The sequence below is a fragment of the Notothenia rossii genome (assembly GCF_949606895.1).
Source record: "Notothenia rossii genome assembly, chromosome: 9".
Classification (NCBI taxonomy): Eukaryota; Metazoa; Chordata; class Actinopteri; order Perciformes; family Nototheniidae; genus Notothenia; species Notothenia rossii.
Genome location: NC_136907.1, coordinates 7,207,512 through 7,225,074, shown reverse-complemented (window position 1 = coordinate 7,225,074; position 17,563 = coordinate 7,207,512). Strand labels below are relative to the sequence as shown.

Here is a 17,563-nt window from a genome sequence, read left to right as displayed (position 1 = left end):
AAACGGTTTTGAAAACTTTTGTCACGTAGTGATCGTCTTCTCAATAGAACATCTTTGATAATGTCTTCTGGCCAATCAGAATCAAGATAACGGCTCGGTGTTGTTACAGGAAGTCCCGACGGAGAATACTTTTCCTGTAGTACATCTCTATATACATCGATACAAAATTACGTGTTGATAGAAATCAACACGTAATGAAATAAGACCCCACGGTTTGATGATTGAAAGGTGTGTGGGCTGTCTTTCATTTTGACACACAGAACTATGTTATCATAAACATACATACTGTTTGTTAAATGGATATATCCGCCTTCTTTCATTTATCTTTCCATTCCCACAACAATATACATAAAGAAATTGTATATTTTGGACATAGTTCGAATGGTGATTAATCATGATTAATTCATTTTTAAACTGTGATTAATCTGATTAAAAATGTTAATCGTCTGACAGCCCTAGTTTTGAGTGAGTCTTTGAATGCGGTGAGGGAAGAAGAGTCTCTGATGGGTTTATTGTGTGTTTGACATGATGGGAAGATGTGACTGACCTTGATGTTCGGATGCATATTCATGAGAGTCTTCTTGCTGTGCTCACTGTTAATGCCCAGAGCCATCTCCACCTCCTTGTAGAGCATTACACACACTTGGACTCCTTGTTCCTGCAGGAAAGGTTGAACAAATATAAGAATATATACGATAGAGGGAAATTGGAAGATCATTTAAATGGTTTAACAGGGAAGACAGAGAGAATCCGTACTGCTTTGCGTTTGAGGATCTGATCGAGGCGCCAGAAGTTATCAGTTGCCGGTCTCTTTAGGAAGACTTCAGGGCTGAGCCTGACAGAGGAGACATTCACGTTATACGGACGAGAAGATTTGGATGAGAACAGAGACACTCAAAGTAGACTTTTATATCAACATTTCAACTTGATTTTCAATATTTTAACTTAATTCTGTTATTTAAACTTTATCCTAAACATTATATTCTTAAATTGCAAAAGGTAGGAGGAAGGTTTTTATCCTGCATTTTGAGAATAAGGTTTAACAAACATTTTGTAATGTAGAGCATTTGTCTACTTAGCATTAGTGTATAAACATGATTCAGTCTTTGAGATTTTTTTCTTGAATTTCCATATTTTAAATGAAGTCTTTATCCAAAAATAATGCACTTTATTCTCGACATCTTGTTTGTATATTTTTTTTTATTGTATTTTGCATTTTGAGAGTAAAGTTGAAATGTAGACAATTAGCAAAAGTGGGAATGTTTGGAATAAGGTACAAATAAAATGTTGTTATGTGGAAAATATTAATAGAATTTTCTTTTCTTTCTGGAAATGTTTATTATTTAGTATATATATATACAGTATATGATATATATATATATCAACCTCCTTTTTTATATTTTTTAATTATTCTTAAAATCTCAACTTTATTCCCAAAATGTCCATTACATTCTTTATATTCAATACTCTAACTATTATTCTCATTATTTGAACTTTATTCTTGACATTTAAACATTATCCCCTAATTTAAGCTTTAATCTTTAAATGCAAAATCTTTCAAATGATGTATTCGAATGGTAAATTCTGTAAATGCTTCTTCACTAAATCCAGATCTTTCTGAAACTTACCACCAATCTGTGATGAAGATTTCCTCCTTGGCTTGTTCCAGAGCGTCAGCCAGGTCTGAGAGGAAGCCGCTTCCATTCACAAACCTGTCAATAAAACCCACAAACCATTACAGATACGAACCATGAGGATGAGGTGAGATCTGAAGATAGATGGTTATAGTTCTCAGGTAGAATAAGTATCTGACCATTTGGTGAGCGTGTCCTCCCGCGGCGGAGCGAACCCTTCGAAGCGTTGAACTTTGAGGAAGTCGCTGGAGTCGGACAGCCGGTTGATTTCATGACTCCACCAGTGAGTCTGTCTGTAGCTGCAGCATTTGATCACCAGACTCCTGAACAAAAGCAAAACAAATCCAAGAAGTCATGTTACTGAATCATTCATACTTTGAGGGAAACTTCAGAAGCAGTTGGAAACAGGACTCGGAGAGACACGAGGAGAGCTGGAGCTTTGATGGCAAACACTGACGGTTTATTTGGAGCTTCGGCCGTAGAATTCACCAGACATGTCACGAGCCACGATCGGACCACAGGGTTGAGATGCCAAATCAATTCTGAGGGGTCTCCTCTCTGGTAGGAGGGTTTAACTAGTTTGCTGAGGGTAATCAAGATTCTTCAATAGAGAGACTAAACAGCTGAGGACACTGAATCAACTTTAGTTGTCGGTTATGGCTCGGGGTCATCTACACCCGAGAAGGATGTGTTCCAGGTGTCCCAGAACAATAACTATCTCTGACCGAGAGTTACCTGGTCATAAACTGGTAACAACTTGCTAGGGCAGCCCCTCCTAAAGGGAGATAGCGGCTGTCCAAGGCTAGGCCTCTGCGTCAGAGGGCGAAGGAGGACATGCAGGGCAAATTATTCCCTGATACATAATGCCTGTGCTGCAGCACCTCTTTTCACCCTCTGTCTGAAACCAGAGCCCAGCCTGCTCTGATTGGTTAGCTGGCTGCCTTTGTTGTGATTGATAAACAGTTTAGATGTCCCGCCCTCTAGCCTATCACGTAAAATAGGGGGAACATACAGATTAAGCCTTTGCAAACCATTGACATGGACAAAATATTATGTAACAAACAACAGGAAAGGGAAAACCCCCCAAAAAAAATTCCGATCCTGGTACTTTCACACCCCTGATTTAAAAAAACAGGCAGACCTAAAAATAAAAAATAAAAGCTCTCTTCTGTAAATAGCACTGTAGGTCTGGCTTAAATTGAAGCTAATAGTAACAGTTAATCAAATCAAATCAAAATGTATTATAGCCCCACAGAAGATGCCTCAAAGGGCTGTACAAAGCAAACCAAAGCAAAGACAAAAACAACATACAAATGCCATAGCACAAACATTATGAAAACATTATGAACAACAAGTAAGTATAATAAGTATTGCCATAGGATAAAAGCATGTGACAGAACAGAAGTGATGCTAATGAAGATGGGAACTAGGTGATGGAAATTAGTTGATCTGGTTTGACTGAAAGCTAATCTAACTGCAGGACTCTTGCGTTTTAGTTGTCCTATTGTAACTGTACGTCCAAACGGCAGCGTTGTGTGCTTCAACGGAGACGCTTCTCATTCCCTTTGCTTGGGGTGACGTCACGCTTTGCTGAACTGCATTGTGGTTCCGTCGCTTTGCCTCCGTTGCTCGCTTCGAAAGTTGAGACAAGTTCAGCTTTTCAAGCGTCGACGGAAGCGCCAGCCAATCAAATCATATGCCAGTACAAGCGCTAGCCAATCAAACCGCGTGCTTGTGTGTCCGGGGCGGGTAATTAATGTGATTGGTTGTTGGTCTCGCGCCAGACACGCCCACCGGCAAGCTTCAATGCGACGCTGCCGTGTGGACGTACTGTAAGTGGCGTAAGATAGAAGCATCAGCTAAATGAAATGTAATGTCAGAGACGTACCGAGTGAAGTTCTCGAAGCAGACTCCGTATTTGGTGTCGGTGTAAGCGCGGCCCACTTTCACTTTGAACTCCGGGTCGAACAGCAACACAAAGTTAATCTTTCCGTTGTCTCGGTTCATGTACATCAGGAAGGAGTCTTTGACCACCAGCCAGCGCCGGGACCAGCGGAAACACAACTGATGGTGACCGATGCAGTTCAGGCCCTGGATCCGATGACCCCCCGACCTCTTAGAGATGGGACCCTCCCTGAGGAAAGTTGACACAATTAATCTCTCTGTACAATCTATTGTCATTTACCACACACTCTTTGGACGTCTGCTTACAAGCCTTTGGGTCCGAGATCAGTGACGAAGGAGAGCGCGCCGACAGAGAGGAATTCAATCTGAAATAAAAAGATACAAGAATGGCATCATGCTGCATAACATCCATTTTGTTTTCGTGGATAAGTGTCTTTCTTTTATAGATATTACCATGCTGTGATCATTCCTGCAAAACGAGTTCTCCAGCAGGCCGTTCAGGTACTCCTCCAGGTATTTCTGCAATAGAAAATAAAAGTTAAGCACACAGTTTACACAAAATAAATTAAAGTTATATACATTGCAATACAACTTGAAACACAGCTGGCTGACGGTATGATTTTTACAATATATTGATTATCAGAGGTGGGAAGTAACTAAGTAGGTTTACTCAAGTACTGTACTTAAAGGTGGGGTAGGTGATTCACTTCAGAAACACTTGTTGTTATTGTTGGGGAAATATTTTCCAAGGCCCATAACTTTGACCCAGTGTATCAGTTCAAACTGTCCTGACTGAGCACACGCACCTGTAGCCTTGGCTGCTGTGCTCTCAGTGTTCTCTGTTCCTGCCTGTTGGCGTCAGCTGATAGAGGTGTTATGATTCTATCTTGTTATGCAGCATGTTGATTATTCTCTCTGAACTAGCTAAATACACGGGTCTGGGGTAGAGTTCTTCAGAATTGACGTGGCAACTCTACCGTGCAGTCAGACCGTGACTTGTTTTGTGAATTCTCCGGCCGAAGCTCCTATAATAAACCATCAGTGTTTAACATCAAAGCTCCTGCTCTTCCCGTGTCTCTTTCCTGAGTCGGTGACACTCCCACTGCATTGCTACACAGAAGTTTCCCTTACAGTTGTATTCCATGGAATGCTCTTAACATCCCGATAGCAATGAATACATTAAATGCTTTGACAATAAATACAATATGACATAAAAAAATGTCATCAGTGGAAGCCGTAGCGCTGTAAAAAAGCACGACCAATCATCTGAGCCGGCTAAAATAACTGGATGGCCTACCTGTCTGTCAGCTTTCCATCTGTGCACACACTTATCTCGTGCCCTCATTGGTCATGTGCACGTTCATGTGTGTTGGAGGAGGGGCTCTGTAAGGAAGTCTGAAGGAAGGGGCAGATTTGTTTCGGTTGTGTAGCCTACTTTCAAATTCTAGCGCACTCGAGCTGGTTTCTCCATTCTTACCTACCCTACCTTTAAGTACAATTTTGAGGTACTTTTCTTGAGTTTTCCCATGTTATGCTACTTTGAACTTTCACTCCACTACATGTATTTAATATCATTAGTTTCTTGATAGATGTGAAATATCTATATAAACTAAACTATGCACTTCTTTTTTTTTGTTTTTTTTTGTTTAAGTCTTTAGTCTAATTGCTACAACTGCTTTTTATGCTGTCTATCCAATTAGAAATGTGTTTATATATTGTATTGTTTTGAGCTGCCCTTTATGTATGAAAGGTGTTACATAGATCAAATGTATGACTATCACTAAACATGTATCTGATGCTGAGTTGGATACCATTTTGCTGGAGGTCCTCCTGGTGCGCTCAGTGCCTTGGAGGCTGGGCATTTCCTCCGACATGGCCCTCAGCTGCGCTCGGTCCTTTGTAAATCTTTGAGAGAAATTTGAATATTCAAAAACACTGGGTGCGGAGAAAATCTGACAATAGCAACGTATCAAACGCATCACATCACAGGGATTTGGATTGGGAGTCTCTCAGAGTGAGAGGTTGATTTACATCAGGGGTGTCCAAACTACGGCCCGGGGACCAAATGCCATTTTGAATCGGCCCTCAGCTAATTAAAAAAGTATAATGACTTAAGTATAATACATTTCTGCTTGTCTTATATTGTACTTCTTAAATATATATGTTCAAATATATTACACAGTATGTTAAGAAGCCCAATTTTCAAATAAATTCAGTAAATTAAAGTTGAAAACATGTTCTAACAAATCTAAGTTGATAAGAAAAAAGCCTAATAACACATGTACATAACAACCTTGAAATCTACCCTTCATATTTCCTCTTATTATAAGCAATCTGAAACTTCTGTTTTAACGAATGAGCTGCTAACAAAACAAATGAAACCCTCCGGAGAGCTGTGAGCTGTTCTTTTCTAACAGCATTTTCAAGTATCGAGAATAATTTACCTGCATTGGATTGATTTGTCCAACTTCTAACTTAACTTATGAGCCGATATACCTCTCGTGAGCGGCCCAGCCCTTCGTGTATTTTTCTGTATGTGGCCCTCGGTGAAAAAAGTGTGGACAGCCCTGCTTTACATGATTGAAACAGATTGGTGGACCTACCTGGCCAGAGGAATCAGCTGCAGCACCATCTTGTGCTTGTAAAGGTCTCGATGCAGCTCCTGGAAGTGCTTGTACTTCCTCTTCACCGACCAGTGGAAGTGGCCATGTGTCAGAAACACGGTGTACAAGGTGCCCACACGGACCTGGACAGACACCATGGACATGAAGGACATACTGTTAGCTTGATGGGTTTAAGAAGGAAAGTCTAGCACATGTTTTCAGTCACTTTGTAAAACGTGCTGATTCCTTTTATAATACACCGTGACAAATGATCCTCTGCTTCCTAATGAATATTAAATGTTTAAATGGAGCAAGAAAATAGAAAATGAGGCCTCTGACTTCGATGAAATATGAGCCTCTACGTTCTCTTTTAATGCTTTTATTTAAGGTGCATCCAAAGCTTTTTATAAAATCAAGCATCCTATTAGGAACCACCAAAAGAGATCAACAAGTGTTCCCATATAAAGAACTAATGTAAAGGTATACCTTAGAGCGGGTAGTGTGTTTCTCTGTGTTGTCCACTCTGCATGTGATAGGGATACCAGGCATTAGAGCAGGAACACCCTCAACTTTTATTTCAGGAAGACGATGCACCACAAGGAAAGGACGTCCCTCTGTGATTTGAAAGATTAGATGGAGAACATGTTAATAGAAGTCTTCTGATGTGATGGTTAAAGGCAAGGGTGTAACTTTGTCCTCGATTTAATTCCATTTCCTGCCTTTCTACAAATATATATTTGGAACTATGGTGTTAACTAATACAAGAAAAATGTGTAGTGTGTATAATGAGTGTGCAAACTTATCTATCCATGAACCTGTCTTATTTGTGATGACCTCACATCCTATAGGGGGGTCCGGGGGTAAGATTTGTTTCTTTAAATTGAAGTTAAAGGCATCAATCTGGTGCACAAATTAAGAGATTTATGGATTTATGGATCTCTCTCAATACTCCAAAAACCATTAGAATATGCTCAGAACCAAAAACACATCATTGATAAACTCCTCTCTCCTTTCTTTATCTGACCTAGTCTGCATTCTTTCTTTTTATTTATGCATATTTTACTAATCACTTCCCTTTCAAACTGTGTTTTAAATTTTTTACTGACATTGGAATTACTTTTTGACTTATTTTGAACAACTATATTAAAGAGATGGAAATATTTGTTTAGATCAAACCGTTTGAGACCCACTGAGATAACTTAGACTAAAGTTTACAATATGATCACTCAGCGAGTCCTTTACCTCCCTGAGCTGATGTTATCTCAGCCTCTCAGTCCGACAGGAGAAGACTCTCCCTCTCCTTATTGTTGAAACAGCTTTATAATCTAATCTCTGAGCTAGCACCAGATACTAACAACAACCCCCGTAACTCACTCTCTCTCTCTCTCTCTCTCTCTTTTGAAAAGTGGGGGGGACATGTCCCCCCTGTCTCCAGTGGAAATTACGCCCATGGTTAAAGGTATTGAAGAAAGGGACAGTTGTTCCTACCGCTGCTGGACATGAGGCCATCTATCTCGTCTGGACTCAGGCCGTGCATGTCGTGTGAAAAGCGTCTTCTGGCCAGAGGCTGGGCCGACGAGCTCTTAGTCTCCGGCTCGATGTCATCCGGGCCGTCCATCGCTCTGATGCTTCGAGTGCAAACTGCCCTGCTGCAAAGACAACAGAGAGAAGAGAGAGTTTTACATGTACTGTACAGCCCAGAGTGTGAGCACCTTTTCACCACTAAGCATATATAATGTGCACTACACTGCCGTGGATAAGAATAGATTCAGATACGATAAAACTTTAACGGTCAGATCAAGTCTGAAATGTGAGTTGCATCCCAGCAGCTCCATGTGTAACATCAACAGACACATATCAAGACACAAGACATGAAAAACAAACAACAAACATTTAACATAAGAGCACGATCACTGAGAGAAAACATGCTGAAAGAGCCTTCAGCGTGCATTTGGATCCGCATTTCCTCACCTGCAAACATCAAAGAGATGTTAGTATTAGTATAAAATAAAAATGTTAATGTTTTAACTTATAACTCCAGAGACTGCAAGTTTAAGGCTTTAGCTGTATAAATTGCAAACTTAAATGCCTTCTTATAATAGTACAATTTATATTCATTGAAGAGATTAAGCATGTATTCTCTTATCATGACTTCATAATCTTTAATAAATGAAAAAGCATTCATGTTATACTGCCTGTGTTAATTTGTGTAAAGTTAAAATGTTTAATTTGACAATAAAATGTTGGAAAAGATTTCACTTATTTTTTTTATTTAACAAGTTATCTAATTTTCCTCATCTCGTACAATTTATATATATATTAAATTACATAAGCTCTATATACTGTATGTAGAAAACTAGCGCCACTGCTAATTGTTGCAGGTGCTTTTAGCAGTGGTAGCACCAGCAGTAGTTGCATTAGCAGTGGCATCAGTAGTATCAGTGGCACACAGCTATTACTGGATATCTGGAGAAGTATTTATAGACACCAGATTATGATAATTATCAGTTTCATATTTGTATGTTGTCCTTCGACTGTGACATGTTTTCATGGCAGGTTCTTGAAGTAGTTCAGCGAGATAGTGGGATCACACGAGAGGAGGAATTCACACCACCGAACAACACACACTGCAATGTTACGAGTTCTGCTGTTCATTTACAAAAAACCCTGCTTTTATACGTGACGTGTGTACCTGTGGATAAGGTCATCTATACTGCGAAATACGAGACGTCTAGGACACAGCTACCAGTCGGAGAAAAGGGTGTCTGTCTGTGTGTGTGTGTGTGTGTGTGTGTGTGTGTGTGTGTGTGTGTGTGTGTGTGTGTGTGTGTGTGTATCCTTTTGTTAGCCACAGTGTGTGGGTAGATGTCTTTGAACGGCTGAATGTTTCCTGGGCAACGAGGCACAGTAGAGGGAGGGTGTGTAAGTGTGTAAGTGAGAGAGACAAAGAGACCGAGGGAAAGACAGTTTGAGAATGAAATGATGATGAAACATCTGAGAAGTTGAACCAGATCTCAATCCTACCTATTTTGTAAATAAGTACTAGTACAATCATTTAAATACTGCTCACATTGGAGGTTTAACGGTGTAGCCTATTTGTGCCGAACATTTCTGGGAAAATATATCTTATTATTGTCAGGGAATAATTTGCCCTGCATGTCCTCCTTCGCCCTCTGACGCAGAGGCCCAGCCTTGGACAGCCGCTATCTCCCTTAAGGGGAAAACTCTGGGTTTCCGGTCCGACGACACTGGTTCTCTTCTTACCAGGGTAGATCTCCATGGTTGAACCTAACCTGCTCCGGAGCAGGTTTGGTTCCAAGATAAGAGATCAACTCAGTGAAAGCACCGCCTGCTGACCAATCAGAGCTCAATGTGCGGAGTTTAAAGCTATCACGTCATATTACAGGAGAAAGGAAATACAGAAAAACTGCCGTTGCAGGAAAGACGGCCGGCAAAAATCACCGACTGTGTGAACGTGAACATTAATAGAATATCACCTCCCATATTCAGAGCAATCTGACTTTTATAACATTAGCGTTAAGAAAGCCTACTTAAATATCTGCCTCAACATAAGTAACCGGACCAGAGTAACAATAAGTACAGTCCGCGGCATATCACATCATAATGTATCATATATTTCCTTATCTGAGTCAGCTGAGCCGTATCTGGCCGTGCAACACTCACAGTGTCACATACTGTATGCAGAAGTATTATTTTAAGCAACTCATTAAGTTCACGAAACACTCGAGACAAATGTAATTAAAGTCAGATCGTGTCTTAGACGGGGCAGTGATATCATAAACCTGTTAATGTACGCATTCAAACACTTTTTATTTTACCAGCTGTATGCAGCTATGTGGCTTTTATCCTGGATACAGTGTTTAAGTCATGGATGTTTAAAGTTCAACTTCTTCATATTTGCCTAATATTATAGTTTTCTTTTCATTCAGGAAGTATGACGCTGCGCTGTCAGTACGCTTGTCAATGTTTGTGATTGGTCAAATGTTGCTAACCCCGCAACTTCCATGTGAACGCGCACTCAGCCGGACAGAGAAACCCTGGCTTGAGTTACCGAGTTGATAACCAGCGTCGTAGGACCGCTTAGCGAGAGCGCGTTTGTTTCGGGTTGGGATCATGGTTGGGATTCGTAGTACAGGCAGGCCTCTGCTCTCCTCGTGTGTCTCTCTGAGTCCTGTTTACAATTGCTTCAGAAGTTTCCCTCACAATTATGAATATTTTTACAGATATTGCAATGTATATTATATTTAAAAAAGGGAATGCAATAAGGGAAATAACTCATTTGCATAAATACTAATAACAAATATTTTAAAAATAATGCCATTTGTATTAAACAAAGATTGTTTTCTGAGATTCTTTAGAATACGATGTGTACACTGGCACATAGTTGCAGCATTATCATACTTTTGACACATATTTAGCCTTTACCATTTTAGATATTGAGATATGCCACATGGTCATTTTTAGAAAATGTATTTTGCCTCATAAAACACTCATGTTTGTTATGGGTTGAGGTTGTCTAAAACAAATACGAATAGGAGACTCTTACGTAGATGCTCGGTTATCTACTGTTATCTGCATGTTTTCCTTTATAACAGATATTGTTAACAAAGTCGATTCATTAGGCTGTTACAAACACTGAACACTGCTATGAGTTTCCATTATCTACTGAAACACTTCATGAATATCTCCCATTTAGTTGCATCTGTACCAGAGGCTGCTGAGAGTCCCATGAAAATAACTACTTCTAATTGCTATGAGACCATTCCCACTTTGTGTGGTATTTCTGCTCTTTTCCCACGCTTCTTTTGTTGATACTTCTATAGATCTTTTTAGTCCATCTGGGGCCCGTGCAGTCAACATGTTGATGTGTCCTTGGGCAAGATACTTAACCCTGAGTTGCTCCTGTTGGCCAATGGTGTGTGTGTGTGTGTGTGTGTGTGTGTGTGTGTGTGTGTGTGTGTGTGTGTGTGTGTGTGTGTGTGTGTGTGTGTGTGTGTGTGTAAGCTTCCCTGAAGCAAACTTGTACTGCTCTGCATGAATGAGGTGAGAAAGGGTGAATGACTCGTAGTATGTAAAGTGCTTCGAGGGGTCATACATAGCGCTATATAAGTGCGGTTCAGTTATCATCCATTCAGAAACACCAGTTACCATAAACCCTGTCATCTAAATCCACTTCCAGCTGTTTGGTGAGACAGATAAGTTGCCAAAACAATATTTTGCTAAATAACCTCTTAGGTCTACTGGAAGTTACTTTTGATCTTCACTGCAGGATAAGTTTGTACTTGCCAGCAAATATAATGTGCAGTAACTTGACAGGCCTAACAGAACTATCTGGAAAAAGGCTGACAAGATTTTCCTGTTTTCTGTTTATTGGAGTGAAACTTTCTTTTCACTATTTACTCAGGCTTCCTACCTGTGAAATACAACACTACTTCCACCCAGGGTCCTCTCTACAGCACGAGCCAAATTGGCCAGAAGGGAGTGCTTTTGCTGAAAGCCAAGCCACACCAAATGGTCTTATGAGCTTAAATCAGTGTGTGTGTGTGTGTGTGTGTGTGTGTGTGTGTGTGTGTCAGTGCTTATTCTACACTCAATTTGGACCACAATGCTGGATTAGTTACTATAGTTGCCAGAAGCAGTAACTCACAAGGCCATGAGAGATTTAAAGCCTCCCTATGTGAAAGATTTGTCTTTGATTTGTCCATTTTTTATATGAACAAAATACCATATAACAGATTAATTAAAAAGTTTCAACAGAGCATAAAATGACTTCACAAAGAAGCTTTTTAAAGAGTTACCTATTGTTTTTGTGGCTAAGCTCTAATAGTTGAACTCTTTATGACTTTGCTGCAGATGTAGAGTTGTATTCAGGGTGTGGTCAGTACAACATTACGTCATCGCTTGGTGTGTTATAGGGGGTTACAGGAGGTCACATCTATACAAAGTTACAAAACTGTCTCAAAGTGAGCGAGTGTGTCTGTACCTGGCACCCTAATCTGGATGTTATCTGATTTATGAAGTATTCTGATAATACACAATAATTCCTCAATTATGAGATAAAGATATAATCTCTTATATTGCCCTTTTTGTCGGCATTATGTTGGTAAGTGCAGCTGTGTTGTTGAATCTCACCTCACAGATATCAACGCATTTTCCCAAAAATACAGCCACAGAAAGCCTCTTCAATACAAGGGCTTTCATCAGCACAATCTCCATTGTGAAGATTGTGACTTAAAAGGCTTTATAAGGCTTAACAACAACAACCATTGAGGTTATCACATTTAAGTGATTGCACATTTGTTCTCAGTATGCATTCTTGTAAGGACATTCATTCTCATAAACTAGCCTGAAATAAACAAATGTTATTGTTCCTAACTCAGGGGAAATTATTGTTTTGCATATTTCTTTGCACAAACTACCTCATCTTTTGGAAAGTGCATGCACAAGGGCTCTGAAGAGACATTGAGGAACATGTAGAAATCACTCGAGAAATCAGATGACAGGATGTGATATATGTGTCATACATTCCTAAATGACTGAAACAACAGTGCTGAGTCTGCTGGTTTCCCCAAATCTGCATTTGACGCCTTAAATCTTGTTTCTTTTGACTGTTTGACCACACATGAACACATTACATGACACTTTCACAATGAGTCAACATCTTTTTAGTGTGTTTTAGATACAACCTTGGAGGTAAAAACACACGTTGACCTCTTTTTTGAGAGTTGATGGGAGTTTAGATAAGGCTGCATGCTGGCTCAATGAGAACACACTGCATGTCTTCAGTTTACACCCACATATGTTTGAGGCATGTTATGTATGTTTGTCAGCGAGCAGAAGTGTAGCTTTACAGTCTTTTTTTAGGCTCCGGATATTAAGTTTGAGTCAGACTGACTGTCGGAAAAAAAAAAGCCAAAAGCTAAGTTTTGTCGTCTCCACCCATACCCTGATTTCCTACAGCGCCGCATTCTTCAAATAAACTACAATACTTTACAAAACTACGCCACATTAGTCACCTTTCGAAACATTATGTAGTCTTCACACAGACACAGTTCAGGTATTCGAGCCTCTGGGTGAAGTGATATTGGCCGCTGCAAACATCTCACATCGGCATTGCAGAATAGTGCAATAAGCGTGCCCTTAAAGGCCCTAAATATACTTACTTTCAGATCAAACACCGCCGCGACGCAGCACACACAGCTACTCCACAAGGCAGGACAAAAAGTAACAATTACATCCAGGATAAAAGTAACATTTCATCGTGTTTTCTTGCCAGAGTTTGACAGTATTCCCCGTAGGTGATGCACACGTTTAGTCCCTCCCATATCGTGTCCAGCGGGACAGTACGGAGGAAAGAGGAAATGTCCTTAAAATGTGGCTGTGTTGTCAGGACAGGTCATGGCACGAGTGCTTTTATCTGCAATCGGAATTAAAACAAAAATACATGTGTTGTATGGTTAAAAAAACGAAAAAGGGTGTTTTTTTATTTTATTTGTGAAGATAAACATGCATTAATAAGTGGACTGTTTATATTATAGGGTCAGAGATGCTAGGAGACAAAACATGGATTTAATGGGCAAACATGAAACACGCCGAGAGGCATGCAGGTAAGTGGATGGAGAGGAAGGGGCTGTGGTGAAGTCACGTAGCGTATGACGAACTTCCGGTCTCTGATACTGTTCTTCATTTTAAAGACTCACATCTGTGTTTTTGGAAGTATTTGTTTGGTAAAAGGTCGTTTTTTATATTTATCTAGCGACATTTTTTAAATAAAAGAAAACAAACAAAACGACAGAACTGTCGAGAGTTGTTTTACTTTGTAACCGGAAGTATAGGCCACATGCAACTCTGGATGAGCTACTACTGCTCTGAAACAAGTCATGAAATGGTCAAGAAACCTCTACTTTGAGAGGTGGAACTACTCAGATCTTGTCAAAGTACCAGAGTGTAGGAATACTCTGTTACAGTAAAAGTCCTACATTCAAAATGTTACTCAAGTAAAAGTAGAAAAGTATTAGCATCAAAATATAGTTAAAGTATCAAAAGTAAAAGTAGCCATTGTGCAGATTGGTCCATTTCAGAATAATATATATGATATGTTTTCTAATGATTGATCATTAAAGTGTTCTCAAAGCTGGTAAAGGTGCAGCTAGTTTGAATGACTTTGTATACTGCAGGGTAGCTTGTGAATTTACTCCAGGTGGAACTAAAGTCTGATTTAAGGCTTGATTATATTTCACATCATTCATCCAAATCTGTAAAGTAACTAAAGGTATTAAATAAATGTAGTGGAGTAATAGTACACAAAATTGTACTTGAGTGCAGTACTTGACTAAATGTTATTAGTTACTTTACACCAATGATGTTTCCAGTGTTCCAGCAATAAAAACATCAGCATATGAGTGAATACTTGCAATTAAAAACTGAACAATTTAGTGAGTATGTGACTCTTAGATCATTTACAATTCAACCTGTGATCAACCTGTCTTGGGTGGCGCAGTTACCATGACTGGGTGTAGTACATTTTCCCTCCACATGGAGGTGTTCAACCACCAACAAAAGTCTAATTAGAGATTCAAAGTGATTTCCGAGCAATATCTGCATACTGATAAGAAAAAGAAACCAAAACAAGATTTAATGTTGGTCAACCATATGATGGCTTCAATTGATACAAGATAAAAATAGTATAAAAATTATGAAAAATCTAACATTATTCAATGATTATAGGCCTTTGTTTTTCACATACGCATTATGCATTTCTCCAAATATCTCTCTCAAACACACACAACTGGTAGCTGAATTATAATTGATAATAAAGAGAACAGACATGATGATCTAAAGATTAGACTCACTTACAAATGATCTGTTTTTCATTTGCTAATTGGTTATTTGCACTTCCTGATATGTTTGAATTTTTGGGGCGTTTTACAATATATTTACACTTTCAGGTACGATGTATACCATTTGAAAACCACTGAAGAACAGCAAGAAAAAACAGAGAGTATGTTGAAGATGAATACATTTTCCTAATTGTGTTTCCACATAACTCGCATATTAAATAAATTGATTGAGCAAAGCACAAAATAATGAATTTATTTTAAAAACATGGCACAATGAATCAAGACAATGTCCCAGTTACATGTGCAGGCTTTCCACGTAAGTAAGACTACACGCAGGGAAACTTATATAGACTTTGTCAGATTATGTAATACATGGATGACTATTATAACGCTCTTGAGAGATGGACAAATGTTTCACACCAAATCAGCTAAGAAACCTTGTTTATTGTTATTTAAAACCCAGTTCTACACAGCTGTATGGCTCCATGTAATCCAATAATGCCTTTGCATCAAGATAAATAACATTTCTCAGCATGGCGGTGAATCACCTTCATGATTACCCTTCAAATACTCCAAACACTCATACTGTTTATACAACAAACCACATAATAGGAATACTTGATAATTATGATTTAAAACATCACTTTTAAATTAGACCTGATCCACTCATTTAATGTATACATCCAACAAACGTACGCTAAGATGAACAGCTAAGTTGTAAGTTTGAATGAAAATCGCTCCGCTGCCTGACTAATCCTAGAACATAAACACAGAGACCGTTGTCAAGTCTTCGGTTATTAAAGCTCTTACTAACTCAACCCTGAATCTGAGCCCACGACTCAATAAGAAACATCCCTCATCCTTACTGACAGCATGAGGCCCCTTGGAAAGGTTTCATCAGAGCAAAAACGTTTTCTTGTTTACATTTTTTAAGTTGGTAGATATTTTCTGGTCGAACCAGGAAAAGGAAATTCAGGAGCACGGTTGAAGTGCCCTGTTAAGAAGATGGCCACCGTGCCGAGGATGAAAAGAGAGATAGCGACCCAGAAACAAACCTTGTCGATCATCTTTCCAATCAGCACCCAGCTTTCTATTTCCTGAAATTGGAAATGAAGCGAATATAAGATAAGACACACCTTTATTGATCCCTATAGGGAAAACTTGCAGCAACAGAACTGTTACAGGATGTGTATTTTGTAAGCATGCTTCTAAGGTAACATTAAGCTGTCTTTGGCTCTTTTCTGCTGTAACAATATAAATGTCCCCTCTGATTCTGATTCTGATATAAACACAGGACAGTTTAACAACAAGTAACTTAGTTGTTAAAAAGTAATAGTATTATAAACTGTATATATACTGTATTTATTATCTTGCCTATTCTGCCTCCTTGTTCTTTATGATATCACATAATATGTACATATGCTGCATGTGTGTTCAAATGTTTTCTGTTCAACTTGTGAAGTTTGCCATGTTGTTAAATGCTGTGAAAAATGCTCTACAAATAAAGCTTTTAGTGTTTTTAAATAACATAGCTTAAACAAATTGATAGGAAATCCTGTAATCTATGTACATCCCAAAAAGTACTGGCTAGGCAAGGCAAGGCTAGTTTATTTAAAAACACTCCTTTAAAAGCAAAGATAATAGGCAGACCAAGTTTGAAGTCACTTACAGATCCGATGTTATTTTGCTGCTTCGTGCTCTCGGCTATGAAGTTGCAGGCGTCGACACATTGCTTGATTTCGGGTGCAGTCTGCGCCAAACTCTTGTACAGGTTGGCTGTGCTGCTGATATCCAAATGATCCACTAGGGGGAAGGAGACACTGACAGTCACACAGCAGTATGATACAGCATTCCCAAACACAGGCATCTTTGATCTAAAACATAAAGGTGTTAAATGACAAACATTATGCGTGTTAAACACAAATAAGTGACTAATATAAGGGAGTAATTGGGATTTGATTCACAGAGAAAACATTGGTTTTAAGCTATTTAAAGTGGACCTATCATGCTATATTTGAATAATCTAGTGTAGGACCATACCTATATAAGGCATATTTATACTTTTTATTTTTCAAAATACCAAGCAGATCATGCATTTTAGCCATTCCTCATTTCCCTCAATTTAACACTGTCTTTCATGCTCGGATTCAATGAGAACAGCACCATCTGGTGGCCTGACATATGTACTACAGCGTCTCCAGTGCTTTCGAACGGCAATGTCCGTGGTTGTCTCCTCCTGATTGGTGGAGTTGGCCCAATAGTCGTAGCGCCACTTCTGTGACGACATAAAAGTGTTCAAATCTGGATCAGTCTGTATCAGATCCGTTGCATCCCCTTTTTAAGAGATTTGGGTATGGAGGAAACTAAAGAGGGTTGTGTTTTTCTGCTACTTGGTGAGTTCCCTGGAACACCGGGGACACATATTCATGTATACAAGACGTACGAAAGTGCATTTTGCATGATAGGTCACATTTTAAACAAAAACATTGATCGGTCAGTCAGTGGGACCATTTGTATACACTTACACTCATATACTGTATATCCACCTATACCCATGATA

At 39.2% G+C, this 17,563-nt stretch overlaps 1 protein-coding gene across 1 annotated transcript in view; it reads right to left on the bottom strand.

Annotated features, from left to right (window-relative positions):
- Positions 1–13,528, bottom strand: part of pld2 (phospholipase D2) — a 28,183-nt gene extending 14,655 nt beyond the window's left edge. The window contains exons 1-12 of the mRNA XM_079649844.1: positions 13,327–13,528; positions 7,631–7,791; positions 6,629–6,756; positions 6,143–6,285; positions 5,351–5,444; positions 3,993–4,058; positions 3,846–3,904; positions 3,523–3,768; positions 1,814–1,957; positions 1,629–1,712; positions 757–835; positions 548–658 (exon numbers count right to left, since the gene is read on the bottom strand). Coding sequence (XP_079505970.1) covers positions 548–658; positions 757–835; positions 1,629–1,712; positions 1,814–1,957; positions 3,523–3,768; positions 3,846–3,904; positions 3,993–4,058; positions 5,351–5,444; positions 6,143–6,285; positions 6,629–6,756; positions 7,631–7,760 — 1,284 coding nt within the window. The 5' untranslated portion in view covers positions 7,761–7,791; positions 13,327–13,528. The remainder of the gene's footprint in view (positions 1–547; positions 659–756; positions 836–1,628; positions 1,713–1,813; positions 1,958–3,522; positions 3,769–3,845; positions 3,905–3,992; positions 4,059–5,350; positions 5,445–6,142; positions 6,286–6,628; positions 6,757–7,630; positions 7,792–13,326) is intronic.
- Between the last annotated feature and the right edge of the window lie 4,035 nt (positions 13,529–17,563).